The following is a 17,500-nucleotide window of genomic DNA, read 5'->3' as shown; positions in this document are numbered from 1 at the left end:
GGCAGAGCCTATCAGCGATACTGAGGTTGATCACCAAGACGATAAACGTGAGTGGCTGGCGGATACTTAAACAGTGAACATCACACTGCGCAGCCTGTGTCGAATGTCCTTTTTCTAAACACGGGAGACTTCATTGAGGGCCTTCAGGATTCTTATAGAAGCCAAGTCTAGTGAAGCTTAAGGAAAATCTCCTGGATCTGTTGCCAGTGATGTACTATCTTGGTTAATTTTCACTCTTTCTGATTTGTAATGTTTGTGTGTTGATTTCCGTTCGTTGAATTCCTAATCTTTATTTTGACTGTGCTGATTGGTATAATTGAGTTGCATTATATATTTAGTACAGCCATGATGATAGCCATAAGTAATGGCTAAAACAGCTGTCAACACAGCAGTTAAGTAAACGGAGCAACACAGCAGCAATTTCTGACTTTTCCTTCAGGATTTAAACCCTGATGATAGTAAGAAAAATAGAAACTTTGAGTAGTGTTAGATTCCACTTGTGCACCAGCTTTCAATGGTAACTGCCTCCGAGAAAAACGATAAACGATGCCATATATATATATATATATATATATATATATATATATATATATATATATATATATATATATCGAGCTACAATGTCCTTTAATATCTAATTCGCTCTACCTCGGAATTAATATATTTTCATATATGCTTAACCGAAGGGGAATTTTTTCTCGATAATAGATTTACCTGTACTTGGGCGCGAACGCAGGTACATTATAAATCCAGGAACGTCAGTGGAAGCTATACCACTCAAACCACCGCGAGAGGTGGTTGAGTGGTATAGCTTCATGACGATTCCTGGATTTATAATGTACCTGCGTTCGCGCCCAAGTATAGGTAAATCTATTATCGAGAAAAAATTCCCCTTCGGTTAAGCATATATGAAAATATATTAATTCCGAGGTAGAGCGAATTAGATATTAAAGGACATTGTAGCTCGATATATGTATATGAATCACGGTAATGTGATATGACTTATATATATATATATATATATATGTATGTATGTATGTATATATATGTATATATATATATATTATATAAAGGCGACGATAAGCAATAGTTTCATTTTAGGATAAACGCTAGTCTTATACATGAAATAAGTTCCTTAAGGAATTTCATTCCCTCCATAATTGAAATGAAAATGTGGCTTGAATTTTATTCGTGCTTTGTGAAATAAATTCATAGCTTCAAGTTTTCCAGGAAATCATGTTATGGTTTTTTTTTTTATAGGTTTCATAAATACTTTCACTCTGGTGGTCTCGTCTTCTGAGAGCATATCGCCTCTCTTGCAGTCTCTTAAACCCATTAGTTCAGTTTATAGCAACAGTTTGGTTGCCGGGGACGCCATTGTTTGTTAACAGGTTGTGAATTTATTTGGTAAACCCACTCTTGTCTGTATGTTCCATAATTTTGCTTGAGTGCTCATCCGACAGTTCATTTTCACTATTACCATGCTTTTAGTGGCAACTATATGTCGTTCAGAGAGAAAAATGGGAAAAATCATCCACTATACACTATGATAATTCTCTCTCTCTCTCTCTCTCTCTCTCTCTCTCTCTCTCTCTCTCTCTCTCTCTCTCTCTCTCTCTCTCTTCAAAATAGCTGGAAACATAAGAAACTTTAACTACTATAGCGACATCATTATGACTGGGAAACATAATACTACCTCCCAGCTGAGTCATAAAATTGAAATTAATTTGTACTGAATGGTATCTCTCTAATGAACTAAGCCTATGCAGATCACGCAGTCTAAAATCTGACAGAGGGTCAAAAGTATTTAGAATCACTTTATAAAACTTTCCTCTTCGTTTTTTTAAATAACATCAGAATATGATACTTTGCCAACAATCATTTGCTGGTGATTGGTTTGGAATTGTAAACTCTCCTCTGCATGAGACTTGACGTACTTTGTTATATATCAACAGAAGGTGTTTGCAGCCGTAGTAGTATTTTCCTCTGATTAACGTACTGTTCACGCAAGGTTTGACTTTTTTTTTTTTTTTTTTTTTTTATTGCGCATTAATGCATGCATCTGCGCTTAATGAATGGACATATATATATATAATATATATATATATATATATATATATATATATATTATATATATATATATACATATATATATTATATATATATATATATATATTATATATATATATATACAAACGTATGTCTGTACATGTTTGTGTTGCGTGTAACTGTGTGCGTATGCATGTATGTATGCGTTTGTTTTTAGTAAGTAATTATTATATTATTATTATTATTATTTTTATTATTATTATCATTATTATTATTCAGATCGTGTACTCTATTCATATAGGAAAAGCTTCCAAAGAGCTTGGTATCCATTTGAAAGAAGTAACAGAAGGTGATGTAAGAAAGTAAGTAAACTTTTAAAATACCGGGAGAACTATATTAGGGCAGAAATGCGTTGCTCCTTCGCTGAAACTTTAGAGGTTCCAGATCCACGACATCCTCTGGGAGACTGTTTCGAAGTCCAACGAATAAAGGACCTTTGCAACAGAGAAGTTTGGAGACAACGCACTAGAAACCTTTTTGAAAAACAAATGGGAGAAACCATTCTCAACTACGCTATCAAGGTGTTGAAGAATGTTCTTATTATTCCCAGAGAGAAATGTAACTTTTGCAAGAGTAGATTCAGGACAAGTATCAGGGATAGGGACATCCTGAACTGATTGCTTACCCTCAAAACCTCGACTTGAGTCATTACTTCAAGTTCCCTCTTTATTCTCCAACATTTTTTCAGTGTGGTCCATTTTCCTAGAGAAGTTTTTCATAACTTCTTTATTCATGAACTCTGCCATTTTCGTTTTTAGAGTTCTGTTTTGCATTCACGCAGTGACTCTTAAATGGAACTTTATAAACAAAATTAGGTGACGTGGATCAGTATTCAGCATATAATAGATGGGCATGTTCGGGAAACATGTCTCATGTCTTCCACGCCAATGACTGAATCCCTCATTCAATCTAGTGCATCTAATTGTTTTCACGGATTTGGAGGGTTTAGGGTAAAAAAAAAAAATGACTATTCCTGAACACAAAAAGTAGAATCACAAGCCTAATGATTTGGAAGATGTAGTGGTGATTTTTCACCACCATGAAATTCCAAATCTATGCTCGGCATATCAGCAGAGATGACAGCAGTAGCGTTACCTTTTGCGTTTAAATCTTGTAAGTCTTTGGTTCTATTATTTATATATATTGTTTTTCCGCATCTGGTTGTCGACAACATCCCGTGACATTTCTCTCGTAAATAAAATGCTAACTGTGATTTAGACATTATCAATATATGTCCTAATTGTTAATCTTCCATAGGCTTTATTTTAATGTAGAATTTTTACTACCGCCTTTAGTCTGGACTTCAAATGGTAATGCGTGCTACTCTTCACGAAAGACGCCAGCACCCACGTTGTTAAGTGTCCTTATCAAATGGCAAAGCAGTGAGCACCTGAAGTCTTTTATACACAGAACCATCCCCTTGTTATTACTTTACTCTTGACTTGCTGTCAAGTGAAGTTTATCCATTTATTTTTTATTATCTAACGGACTGCTCATTTTCTTGGATATATTCATTTGTTTATTTAATTCGGAGCATTCTGAGGAAGCTCCGTCACGCAAGTTATTGGCTTCTTTGCCTTGTTGTTTCACGTGATTCTCTCCGTTATGAGTAATAGCATTACATTTCAACGAAGCAAAGTATCAGTTCCATTTTCTGTGTCAGTTGTCAATGATCAGGTTACTCAGCAATAATAGCAAGCGTTAACTTTCACAGCACGATAGTGAAAATCACTATCCGACCCATTCTAGAGGCATCTAAAGAATAGCCTTCAGAATTTAGATTATGAAGTATCGTAAAAGACTAGCAAACCATTCTTGAGTGCGCCACAAATTTATCTTGCATGCCACTGGCCATTTATACTTAATTAGGCTGTACCTGGTTGATTCATAATTCCTGTAGTCTGTTGTTTGTGGAAGGTAGAAATAGCAGTAACCAAGTCAGCATTTTCTAGAATATGACGCATGATACTGATCAATATCAAGTCTTTTTCTGACAAGATACTAAGTAAGGTCCTCCTTGACAACCCCAACAGAGATTGAAAAAATACAAAGTAACGCGTACAGCAATAAAAAATTCAAACCGTATCATTGTACGCGTGACTGAACTCCTAGGAAGAATGGGTCTCTCAGCAATGACGGTTTGTCAAGGAAAATCAATTTCCATTCTCCATCAGTAATCTTCTGTATCCATGTTATTCAGTAACGCTTTCTTTAGCTCTGTTGTTTATGGGAATTTTCCAAGAGATTTCTAAGACTTCTGAGAAGCGCATTCATGACTTGTTTTATGTCTCCTTTTGGGAATTCCAAAAAGAAACGGCAACTGTTAATGGGAATGGAAATGATAAATTCACCAACTTGAAGAAAGAAGGTTTTAGACTAGAGTGGAAAACTGTTAGTGTGGCCATGGAAGGAAAGAAAGCCACCAAACTGAGCGATCTGAAGATTGTTGACCTCCACAATGAATTTGAGAAGTGATGGCCTGGAGGGTGCAACGTGAACTGCCAAAGCTTCCATTTAGCTCTAAAGAACAGTGACCAAGAAAGACTAATCATCATTTTGTTATTTATTTACTGTGGCTTCAAGATTTTGCTCACAGGAAAGATGGATTATTTTAAGGAAAACATCTTTGAGAGTATTAGGCTAATTGTTTAGATGCCAAGGAAAGTTCCTGGACCCATAGCTTCGATATATCTATTCCGCATACATCCTTACATCCTTTTGCTTGCTTTAGTTTTAAACAGCTGCTTTCTTTTGTTTCAGATATCGAGACACAAGATGTGGGCTGCCCTTTGGGCAGCTCTGTGGGCCTGGGCTGCTGCTCAGTACATCGGAGAAGAGAACCTGTCACCTATCCAGCAAACTGCGGTGTAAGTTGACCTTTTCATCATATTTATCACTATTGTCATTTGTTTAGCGGCTTTTGCTTCATAATAATTCCTGTGATTATTTGTCGGTTGACGTTTTGTATTATTAAAAAATTTGTTCTTTTGCCCAAAGATATAAAATTTTTCCTTGACTTATTGTTCTGGATTTTAGAAGTTCCTCCTTTCCTCGATCGTGGTACTTCCTAGTCTTAACTAAGAAAGGCTTTCCGCTAATTCTCTTTACATTTATCATATCTTCAGCCTTTCCATTTGAAACGAAAGTGGCGATATTTTCTACAACATTAAGTTTGTGCAGAGCCTTCCAGTAGATTTGAACTTTTACCAAGAGTCTACAACATAAATTCATTTGTGATTTGCCTATTCAGGTTATTAAAGTTTTTGCGTTCGGGTTTTGTGAAACAATTATGTATCAGTTTGATATGACAAGAGGTAACTTAGATTATGATGTTTTTCCTATTATCTGAGTAAAATACTACAGACGTTTTCCTCTCATTATCCTGATTAACTTGATCATTTTACACGTAATGACATTGGTTGCTGTGACACTAGTTTATCAAGTAAATACATTCGGTACTTTTTGCTGATAAACCACCTCCCATCTCTTTGAAAATATTTTTAACTCAGATTATGCCTAAGGTATGTTACACACACACACACACACACTCATATATATATATATATATATATATATATATATATATATATATATATATATATATATATATATATATATATATAATTTTGTGTGTGTGAAGTATGTCGTTGTGTGTTGTGTGAATATATTTCTATTACTGTAAATATGTCATTTTTATTTGTTAGTATTTTTTTTTTCACTAAACTTATGATTATTTGCTACTGAATATAGAAAATTCCCTATGAACGTTTCACGACATTTACTTGAATTTACTTTTCTGTAGACTTTCACAATTATTCTGCACATACTAGTTATTGGTAAGATGTCAGTAATGATGATTATGAAATCACAAGAGTTCTGACTTTTGTATGCTATTATTATTTTATTTATTATTATATTAATTATTATTATTATTATTATTATTATTATTATTATTATTATTATTATTATGTACTAGATATAACAGTGATCGTTTCTGGACACACCCAGAATGAGCTCGTTCCTCTGCGTGTTCAAAGTTCCTTAATCTCATCTGTTGTGAGCATTACGTCAGAAATGCAAAACCTTAACAGTGTTTGTAATGCATCAAACTGAGTTTAAAAGAATGCAATTACTATTCTTGGAAACTTTTAATTGAACGGCGAAAAATGAGAGCCGTGGAATGCTTATTGTTGACGTTCGTGTATCATCGACGCCCGTGCCAAGCACATCCGCCATGCATCGTGTGGCACCGCCATCCAGCACCCACTCGACCATCCCCATCCCCACCCCTAGACCCGACCTACCAACACCACCACAACCATCCAACCCCTCCTCCTCCTCCCTTCACTGGCACCCATCACACGAGGTAGTGAAAGTTCCTACATCTCCCGACAGAAAGTCCTTGACCAGAACGCTGGAAGAAACTCACCAGAAACGTTCGCACCTCAGGAAGGAGGCTTCGTTCTAGTGACTTTCACTTTCGCTGGAAGGAAAAGGGGTGCGACAGCTGGCCAGCACAGTTTCCTCCCACATTTCTCGCAAACAGCAACTATGCAGCAAAGACATAAATCGTAATATTCGTGAGCGAATCCTGTATAAATGCACACGAGTCGTTCTCCAAGGTAGAATGTCTGTGCATTAGTGGTAGAGTTCCAAGCTCTGTGATTCAGAGCGCTTTACTCGACATAGTAATTGTCTGTTAATGGCTCCTTCACTCCCATGTTATTAAGACATGACAAAGCGGTGATTTCATAGCTTTATGTCTTAATGAATAAGAAGGCGCCACTGTTTAAGAATGGAATTGGATAGACTTACTTAGACACACACATGCATATATATATATATATATATATATATATATATATATATATATATATATATATATATATATATATATATATATATATATATATATGTATGTGTGTGTGTGTATAACTGTCAAGGGTGAGATAATTTATGAAAGAAACTTTGTTAAATTGTAGTTAAATGTAACTATAGAGATAATTGGTTGAAGGGGTGTGACAGTAATGATTTTTAACTGGAAACTCTACTAATTTTGTTAATGAATATTATATATATATCTATATTGTATATATATATATATAATATAAATATATATATATATATATAGTATATATATATATTATATATTAGATTATATATATATTATATATATATGTTATATATATTATATATATATATATATATTATATATTATATATATATATAATATATAATATAATAATATATATATATATGATATATATCATTCGATAAAAGTAGAGGCTAGTCCCCATCGTGTAATAGGTGAAGAGGCGGAACAGCTCAAGACATCGGGTTATTGTGGCCAACGTTTCAAGACTGTGTGTGTTTAAGCGCTCATAGGTACATTGTCTGCCATTCACTGGACAACTATTAATAAAAACGCAAATTACCACTCTTTGCTTTGAAGCTTTTATAACGAAGATATGTTAGATATTGAAAAAAACTGAACATCTTTGTAAGAAATGAAATTCAAGTATGGATGTAAATATAAAATTGTTGAAGGAAGTAGATAAGCTGAATAAACGCTCATTTACAGTAAATAACTGAAAGTACTTTATTAGGTGAAGTGCGTCGGTAAATGAATTCTGGATCAGTATGGCTTAGCTAGATAAAAAAAAAAAATTAACTAAATCTTGAACATTTTCACCAAAGTTAGAGTTGCAAATGTACACCCAGATAGCCTTTTAATTACCTAAAATTTACACATAACGTAATTATTTAAAGCCAGGGACGCAGTGTTACCATGCGAAAACACCACAGGCGGATGGACAGATGGAAAAAACAGAGTATAGTTCATAATTTACTACGCTTTTCTGCTGCTTTCTTTCCCAAGTGTGAACTGCACACCATCCCTGCATGTCCGTTAAATTCCCGTTATCAGTTATATTTCTTTTAGATTTAGATTCCTCTTTCATTGTTGTATTCAAACCTTATTTTGTGCCTATTTTTGTGTTCTGCGTTTCCTGCTGGAGGCTATCAACATTATTTTAGAAGTGACGCTGTCTCCATTTAACACTTACTTGTTTTTTTAGGTTCTGTTACCAGGAAGTCACTCTTGTTGGAGAATATCTTGAAACCTGTCCCTTGTTTTTTTCTTTAGTATCCCTCACGATTTGTCCATATTATCTACCCCTACTCAAAATTGATCAATATATATTTTGATGTTTCTGATAGATAAAAAATTTTATTTTCATTGCCAAATTCGCTGTCCATTTACATTAATTTTTGCTTTAAGCCTTGTATAGTTTGTAAATATTTCTGAAGAATTTCTACTTGAATTGGGCATCATAGTTTATTTTCCCTTATAAACCTACAGTGGCTCTGACGAAAGTTTTCCTTTCTGTACAATTTCTCTTTGATTGTACAACCCCCTTCTTCTCTAAAGTAGCTTCTTTTCTCCCTTGAATATCCTACAGAATCTTTGTCTTCCCAGTTTTGGCCATTTTCCTTTTAACCTCTTGACACAGCGAACCCGGTAATTTTTATCATTCCAGTGCAAATCGCTCTAAGGTTTTTTTCTTTAAACTTTTCAACTTCGCCGTGTGAATTCTTTGTCTCTCTTGTGTGCTGTGTTTTGAGTATTCTAATATATTCGTTTTTCCCATATTTCATTTACTCCTTCTCTGCCTTCTCTGGTCTTGAACAGTATTTCCAAATACTAGAAGTTTATGGCAACTCTCTCTCTCATCATTGCTCCAGGGGTTGTGTGTGTGAGTTAGGGGACTCAGATGAGGGTTAAAGACGTCAGTTTTCTCCAACTTGAAAAGATAGATTTAGACTTTGACTCTAGAATCGAATGCAGACGTCGTTATATGTCCAAACAGATCCTTGCATTCTGATCGTGATCTGTGCTCCATATTCGCCCTAGGCCAATTTATTTAAGAAAAACGGTGAGCGTCTTCGTAGCATCTTCTTATGGTGGGCTGATTCATCTAAAAGGAAAAAAAAGTTTTAGCATGTAAAATCTCTTGGAGTGTGCCTTCCATTTTTTATGAGTGTGATGCAGTTTTGCATGCTATGAATATTCTCACATATTTGCTTGCATTTACGCATACATATCACGGCAACACCCATACCGATGAAGATTAACGAAGCCCACGACATGTGTATGAGTTTTGCGGTTTAATAAAGCCTTACGTTTCAAAGGACTTAATTCATAATTCTCTCTCTCTCTCTCTCTCTCTCTCTCGTCAAGAGGAAGGTTGTCTGTACTGTATATCAATATTCCCTTTACTAGGTTTCGTTGTCAGAGAGACACTATGCTGTCATTAGGTTTTCTTAGTTTTGGTCATATAAAGTTGGATGTCTCATCAACTGGAAACTGACTTAGGTAAATCCTTTAGTAAAAAAAAAAAAAAAGCCAAATACGAGCAACAAGGAATAACACTATACAACCAGGCCAGATAAATTGATTTTTCATTAGAATTGCTTTTTAGGCGAGAGTTGTTAGCATTAAAGCTTGTTATTATTATATATAATTTATGTAATCTAACTCACGCTATTTCCTTTGAACACAGAATCGGCGGAGCATCAAGAGACTTGGACAAAATTGGGCCGAAAATATACACCAACCGAACGAATACAACACTGAACTGCGCCTCTGGATCAATGCTTGTCGATGTCGAGTTTAATGAACCCTTCTTTGGCATCATTTATCCAAATGGCTCGAGAAACTCCGCTTGCCGCGTCCAGGGCAACGGCAAGACGAAATACCATCTGGACCTGCCGCTCAAAGGTTGTGGAACCGATAGGGTGAGTAACAGTCATATCATATCGGTATGGGAGCATTATGTAAATTACAAACATTATTACTAGCTATTTGTAGTATTAGTAGAAGTAGTAGTAGTAGTAGTAGTAGTAGCAACAACGTTTTCTGAAAGATTCATTAGTAGTGGAGTTTTGGGCATAACTCTTAAATAAATGTTATTATTGCCTTTCTTGGATTACAATGGAATGGTAAACATCCTGTGAATATTGTCGAGTGTAAGTTATGCTGTGAACTATCCCAATACATCACGATTGTTCTTCCAGGTCGAACGCCGTGTGTTCGTCAACAACATTATTGTTCGATTCCATCCAGGCCTTGAGCTAGAAGGTGATGAAGTCAAGACCATAATCTGTCGTTATCCAAGTCCTGAAGTCATGGCTCCCCCCGGCCCTCCTGTACCCATTATGTAAGTTAAGAATAGTCTTTGTCATAAAATACCAATAGATATTTAATCAAAAGTATGTAAACATAGAAGCCTGCTAGTGTCCTTATGCCATGAAGAAATTCAGGTATTGTGTGACCATTATTGATGATGTGGGTAGTAATTCTAGTAGTAACAGTTTCATTCTTTTTATTCTTTTAGTGCTCCTCCAGTTGCAGCAACGGTTCCACCACGTGTAGGTGAAGTAGAGATCTTACTTATCATCTGTGCCATTTTGTTTTTGGCACTTTTGTTAGTCGGGATGGCATGCTCTTACACCTGCCTTAAAAAACGCAACATCAAGCTCGTTAGAAGACGTCCTATGTCTCTTGGAGCTCCATCAGATATCACCAAAGTTTCTGGATCCCTACTCTTCGACGGGGTCAAGATTCCTCGAGCCCATGCCACATCTACATCAGACTCTGACACCGCTCTTGTGTCTCAGCCTGATACTCTGCCATCTGATTATCCCTCGGATCCACCATCAAGTGGATCAGAAGTGGAAGAGCTAGATATCATTGAGCGCAGGTCTTCTGAAGCATCTGTACGTCTCCAAGAGGAAACCATTCAAGCGTTCTCAAACCAGGCATTTATCATGGAAGAGGACAGATTATCTTCAGTTTACTCAGATGCCATGTTGCAGAGTGATGCTGAGATGATAACAGCTGCTCAGGTGATCAAACCACCAATGCCCTCCTTCATGGTGAGGGTAAAACGTGCTCCAACTCCTCCAAGAACTCCTCCCAAGACTCCTGAACCTGATTACCCTGTCATGCTTGCTCATGCCCAGTCTTTGACAACAATTCTAGAAAGAGATGAGAGTTTCCGTGCTGAAAGTATACCTGGTTCTGAACATGCTCTTCTTGTGTCAGAAGCTGAGGACTTGATTCCTCCACCTCACATCATTCCACCTCCTGAGTATGCTCTTGTTCAAAGAAGGATTCAAGAAATCCCTGCTCCACCGCCACCACCCTCTGAATACAGTTCAGTGGCACGTTCTGTATCTGAACACGATCTTGAAGTTGATGTGCGTCCTCCGCCTATAAGACGAGATATCCGTCTTATTGAAAATGTAAAAAATATCACTACTGAAACCACAGATATTCAGGAAACCGTAGAACGAACAGGAAGACGATATATGGTTAGGCGCCCCCCCTCAGAACCTGAGTCAGAATATCCCTCAGAGGCTGCTGAACCTACAGAGATTATAGAAGAGCTTCCAGTTGTACCCAGACAACCTGAAATCACCAGCCATATTGTTGACGATCGGCATGTATCTACTATCACAGAAACGCATACCACTGAGGATATTGAACGCCACCGTCGCTTCATCAAGCAGGTAAGGACCACTTTTTCTTATTCTAATGACTAGATGAGTAAACAAAAAAGCATTTGAATACAATATCCCATGACTTATAAATAAATAATTTTCGTTTCTTTATTCCTCCAGTACCATGTGAAGCCCAAGGCATTACCGCCACCCAAGTGGAATGTTGCTATTCGGCACTATCCAGGACCTAAATATGCTGATGAAGTTGAATCTTCTGGCCCAGAATGGGAGGGCTATAGTGAACCAGGTTCAGATGTATTCCGTCAGCATTTGTATCAAGCAGATGAAGACCATTTGAGCCAGATAGAAGTAGAAGCTCTCGAACATCCTCATCCTCCCAACTGGAATGTGCTACTTCGTGTATTGGAACCTCCGCCTACAGAAGAAGCTGTGCAATATGTGCTGACCAAAGAGGACAGGGAAAAATGGAGGCAAATCATTTGCACTGAATCGACCTTACGAACAATGTTGACCCATGCCATTGTCAGGGAAGATTACGAACGCATCCGCCATGATCAGAGGTATGAGATAAACACTTTGCTTTTATAGTCGACCATTTCAAATGATTTCAATTCACCATGCCTCCCTTGTAATGCCAAATGGCCCGTGTGTCCGACTTCCGTTGTCCGACCTCTGTAGAGTGGAAAAGCGCTTTCATTACAGTTGTATCCCATCCCCTACTTATTTATACTATATTCCATCATTTGGCCAAATAAGCTCCAACCCAACGCCATGTAGTCGTTGATTTACATTGCATTAATTAGTATTCATACAAAATATCTAGTAAACAGTAATTTCAATAATACTAATAAAATCAGTAGGACTAAGCAATAATTGCGTTGGCATCATCATGAAAGTTCATCACATTGATTTCAGTAGAGATATTACTTGTGCGTTAATTTTTTGTACTCTTTAATATGATATCCGAAAATCCTTTTCATTTCCTGAGAATAATTGTACGTAAAAACTTAAATTTCCCTCGTGACTTCTTCCGAAGAGCAATCTTTTGAAAAACGATATCCGGTATATTTTCTTTCTTGCCTTGTCACATTTCTCTCATCACTACAGCAATGGGTGGTGTGAATTTGTGTTTTTCCAAGAACATAGTTATTCTTTCCATTACAGCTAGTAGTGATTTGTCAAGTTCCCAACGATGGAAAAATCTGAAAAACCAAATTGCAGAAATGAGAATATGAAATTTTAGATAATTTGCATAAACTTGAAAAAGTATTGGAGACGTGAAACCAACCATTCTGCATCATAGCACTGGGATATTATACCTACATAAACCTAAACTGAATGGCCCCTTTTTGTCCCCGTTTCAGATACGAGAAACTGTTCGAACCTAAGAAGTGGGACGTTATCATTAGGATTCTATCGCCACCAGGCATGCCTCATGATCGCATCGACTCCTCCTCAGAAGCTCCCTCAGCTTCCGATACCGAGAGTCTTCCTTCAAGGGATGGACGAAGGTTAGTAAGAAAATTGGCACCACTGTAACAGCAGCGAGGTTCTACGAGAGATCTTGTGGTGTAAGAACATACCGTGAAGCTGCTGCTGGTTGAACGAATATTCGCAACTTTGTTTCTTCTTTTGCTTTGGGTAAAATGGGCCTTAATTTCATGTCCTGAAAATTTAAGAATAACAGAAAATGTATATTATCGTCATATTCTTTTTATTCCCTGAGATTTACTATTGTTCCATGGGTATGTCAAGGATATTTTTTCATAAAATTCTTTTTATCCTGCGAATCTTTTATAATCATGGAAAAAATTTAGTTTTTTGATCACTTGGAGTGCTTTTATTGAAAAAATTTAGTTGTTCGGATTACTTGGAGTGCTTTTATTTTATTTTCATAAAAAATTTTTATTCTGCGAATCTTTTATAATCATGGAAAAAATTTAGTTTTTTGGATTACCTGGAGTGCTTTCATTATAATATTGTGCACATTTCTTTTATATTATTTCGAACCTTCTGTTCTTACATTTAATAGGCTTATTCACATCTCATAATGATTTCTATCGAAGACAAAACTCACTGTTTTCGAAATTGACATATCTGTCTGTCTGTCTGTCCATGTCTCAGGTACCGCAAGAACGAGAGCGGCCCAAGTGGTCGTCGACCGTCACTTCCTCCACTGTACGAGTATGACTCTGAAGGTAACCCAGTTATCGTGCGTCGTCCTGGACCTCCTTCTGCTCGTTCTCGAAGATCATCGAAGTAAGTGTTGCTTGTAAATCTCGTGAGTGTCACTCATGTTTTGAATTGTGGCTTTTTGTGTGTGGTAGGTGTACTCTAGTTTACGCTCACGTTCACACCAAAACGAAGATGAAAGGAAAATAAATCTCAAAATTCAAGTGTTGTTAAGAGTTTGCAAAAAGCTTTCACATTCCGGGTAGGACTTTAGGGGTTATACATTGCACAACACATTGTTGATAATATGATCTTTGTCCTCCAATTCTTTAATTAATCAGCCTCATCATAATAGTAAGGATTCACGTCCTTAAAGATCTTAATAACATCTTTAGTTCAAAAGAACAATTTGAGTGGAAATCTCAATCACTGCATCGTGTAGTAACCTTTAAAATTACCAGATTCTTAGAGCTTATCTTTCTCTACAGGTCAAGCATCCACTCAGGAATTGACGTTCGTTCGGTGACTGAGACTGAAGTGAACTTTGCCAGAGCGGATACCTGGAGTGAAGCAAGTGGACCTAGCATGGCTAGTGGTGCTCGTTCAATCGCTGATCGTTCACAGCCGGAAACGACCTACACTGTGCCTGTTCTGCATGACGATGAGTATCCTGACACTGATTTCGATGACCGCATGTCATCCAGGACTGGAAGGTCTCTGGCTCGATCTGCCTCTGAGTTCACAGAGGACTGGAGACATCATGTGAGTCAGTTATGACTTTTAGGTCTTGGGAGGTATTTTTATATCAATGAGCTGCAGATATTGACATTTTCAAGGATAGTAAGATTTTTACAAGATGACGTCTTAACATTTTGAAATATTTTTTTGGAACATTTAAAATGCTTTTTTGGAAAATCATCACCGGATGCAAACATGTATTCTTTAAAATTACTTCACTTATGATTTTTGGCCGTATAAAGCATGTTTAAATATTGCCTCTTTTATCATCATGTGCAAAATTAAGAAGAAATAAGGTCTGATCTACTTTGCACAGAAAATATTTTACCGTCTTTTTCAAGTTTCGTAAAAAATTTTCATATGTTTTTTTTTTATCACGAAATTTTAATAAAATACCTAGATATATAGACTGTAAATTCATATAACTGAACCTTCCGAAGTAGAAGTCAAGACAGTTTTAATTTCCACAACCACAAATATTATTTAAATTTCATTATAGTCTTGCCTTTTAAGATATATAGATGCTGAAAACAGAAAACATTTTAGTGAGATATACAGATTTAGGTATTATCCACTAATACAAACCGAACAAACAATTTACCCATGCACGATTCTTATCATTGCTTAAAGAAACGTTGCAGATTACATAATACTATATAAATTCACGTGCAGTTTATGAAGCAGCAGTTTTTCTTGAATTGTTTAGTTTACCTAAACATATCTGGGATATATTTGCTGAGACGTTTGATGAGTTGTAGATTCACACTTGATGTATATACTTATAATAATTTTCCACATAACTGGATTTCATAGTATTTAATTAATGAAACAAGAAATATGGCTAAACATTAGTGTCAGGTAACAATGTTTCTCTGTCATCCCCAGGAACCGAGTGACAGGTACTCTCACGTGTCTGCCTCATCTGGTGATAGCAAGCGTAGGCAGCTAGAGCGCTCAACATCAGAGTTCTTTGAGGAACCACCCCACTTCAGTGATGTGATGACTTCACCTGATCATTCTCCTGAAGGTTCTCCTCGTGCTTTAGCCAGGTTCCAGCATCATGAGTATCGTGACTACCATGAGCACGACTACAACAATCAGCAGTTTGGTCGTCATTACACCACTGATGATGTGGTACAGGGTGGTTACATTCTGCACACGGAAGCCAGCTCTCGCCATCATCAGCAACGAAGAATTGACCACCACCGATCTGATCGGTCCACTCATTCAGGCCGAGAAGAAATGTATTCCGTAGCTGAAACTGAAGTTTCTGGATGGGCTCGCAAACATTAGAGCTGTCTCATTTGTTTGATTAGCTTTTAGAAAGCATAAGAAATGAAGAATCAATCAAGTGCCTTCGAATGAACCCACAACTGCATGATTTTTTTGCCTAGGAATGCTGTGACAAATATATCCCCTCAATAAGCTTATGGTGGAATATAACAAATAACACCAAAGCCATGCTAATAGAATGCAGCTAAAGGACTCCGTTAGTATATATGATAAGATGTTTTCAAGGTTTTAGGAGCCGGATAATATTAACTCCCTGTAGTGATCAGGACACTACTGTTTAACTGACAACTGCCTTAAGCAGCGAGTGTACCTTGCTAATACATTAACATTTGACATGCAAGAGGGTTCATGAGCAACATGCGACTAACTTATTCAGTGTAATGTGTGTGTATGTGTGTGTGTGAATGTGTGTTTATGCCTAGCGCTTGGAAAGCTGCTGCCCTGCACCTTGAAGTTGAAGGTGGAATACGCAAATAAACGCTAGATTTTGAAGAGTCACTCGCCTTCAGTGCTTGTGAGTTTTGCCTACTAATCCAAGAGGGACACTTTACAGCGGCAATCTTATCAACCCCCTCGCATGTACATAGGAAGGTCAGAATAATGTGTCTGTTGAAAGCTTTCCTCCTCTGATGTGAAGACTTGAAAGCCACTCCATGGAAGACAAGGAATACATGCCAGCCAACATTTTAAGAATTTGGTCAAAAGATACTTATGTGACAAAGATACCAACAGTACACATACATTAAGGTCCTCACAGTAATAAAATCCTAGTCATTCTGTGCGGGACTGACCTACATCAATGACAGTGAGGGGGTGCTAGGACTACCGCTTCACAACTGAGGGAAACGAACTGCTCTATACAAGAATTCATTGCACCAGTTCTATGGTGGTCATTGGCAAAAGATTTTCAGTATAAAGAATGAGTAAGGAAATATTAACTTTTTTCCGAAAATGATGGTGATTAAGGCCCCGAGCACACTAGCCACTCTGTGGCACCACAAGTGGCGGCGCAAAGTGGCGGGCCAGAGCACACTAGCTTGAAAACAATGGGAACCTATGGGAGAAAATATCCCCGCCACAAAACGCAGCCACTTGTGGCTCTACAAAGTCGCCAGTGTGCTTAGGCCCTACTTCTGTGAGAGTACTTTGCTATTAGTAATCCTTTCATTATTTCAGTTTTTGCGGCGCAAAATTTTTGTGATTTGTTTGAAAGACGATAGAATCCTTAAAACTCGTATTTTACAAAAGTACTTCAATTATTGTCTGAACATTTTATATCAAAGTTTCATTTCTCTTCTAGTAAAATTAAAGCAAGTTCGTAATTTCATTCCTGAGGTATGTTTTAGTCCCTCAAATAAATGCTCGGGTAACAAGGTCATGGTGGGGACTTCTAAAATGCTTTGCTATACAAGTGGAAACGTATGGCAGGCATTTTGTTTACATTTTTTAATTTTTTTCATTTTGTACAAGCATCATAACTTTTTTACTTTTTACAGATATCCATCTAAATATGAAAAAAATTAACACAGTAAACGTAATGATACTAACCTCAGTTTCTGTTTAAAAGCTTTTAATGTTGCATATTGGATGGTCATGACAGCCAAAATTTTGTCTGACATGTCTGATACAGGTACAGACTTGACTGAACTGTATTATAATGGTG

At 36.9% G+C, this 17,500-nt stretch overlaps 1 protein-coding gene across 2 annotated transcripts in view; it reads left to right on the top strand.

The window, feature by feature from the left end:
• Window positions 1–17,494, top strand: part of LOC135215659 (uncharacterized) — a 166,467-nt gene extending 148,973 nt beyond the window's left edge. For both annotated transcript variants that reach the window (XM_064250602.1, XM_064250601.1), the window contains exons 3-11: window positions 4,870–4,976; window positions 9,672–9,906; window positions 10,186–10,328; window positions 10,506–11,682; window positions 11,794–12,194; window positions 12,999–13,145; window positions 13,759–13,893; window positions 14,295–14,568; window positions 15,430–17,494. In XM_064250602.1, the coding sequence (XP_064106672.1) occupies window positions 4,870–4,976; window positions 9,672–9,906; window positions 10,186–10,328; window positions 10,506–11,682; window positions 11,794–12,194; window positions 12,999–13,145; window positions 13,759–13,893; window positions 14,295–14,568; window positions 15,430–15,837 (3,027 nt within the window). In that variant the 3' untranslated portion in view covers window positions 15,838–17,494. The remainder of the gene's footprint in view (window positions 1–4,869; window positions 4,977–9,671; window positions 9,907–10,185; window positions 10,329–10,505; window positions 11,683–11,793; window positions 12,195–12,998; window positions 13,146–13,758; window positions 13,894–14,294; window positions 14,569–15,429) is intronic.
• Window positions 17,495–17,500: the final 6 nt, after the last annotated feature.

Source organism: Macrobrachium nipponense, chromosome 5, assembly GCF_015104395.2.
Source record: "Macrobrachium nipponense isolate FS-2020 chromosome 5, ASM1510439v2, whole genome shotgun sequence".
Lineage (NCBI taxonomy): Eukaryota > Metazoa > Arthropoda > Malacostraca > Decapoda > Palaemonidae > Macrobrachium > Macrobrachium nipponense.
Note: the sequence above shows the minus strand (reverse complement) of the source record. Positions and strands in the feature narration are given on the sequence as shown.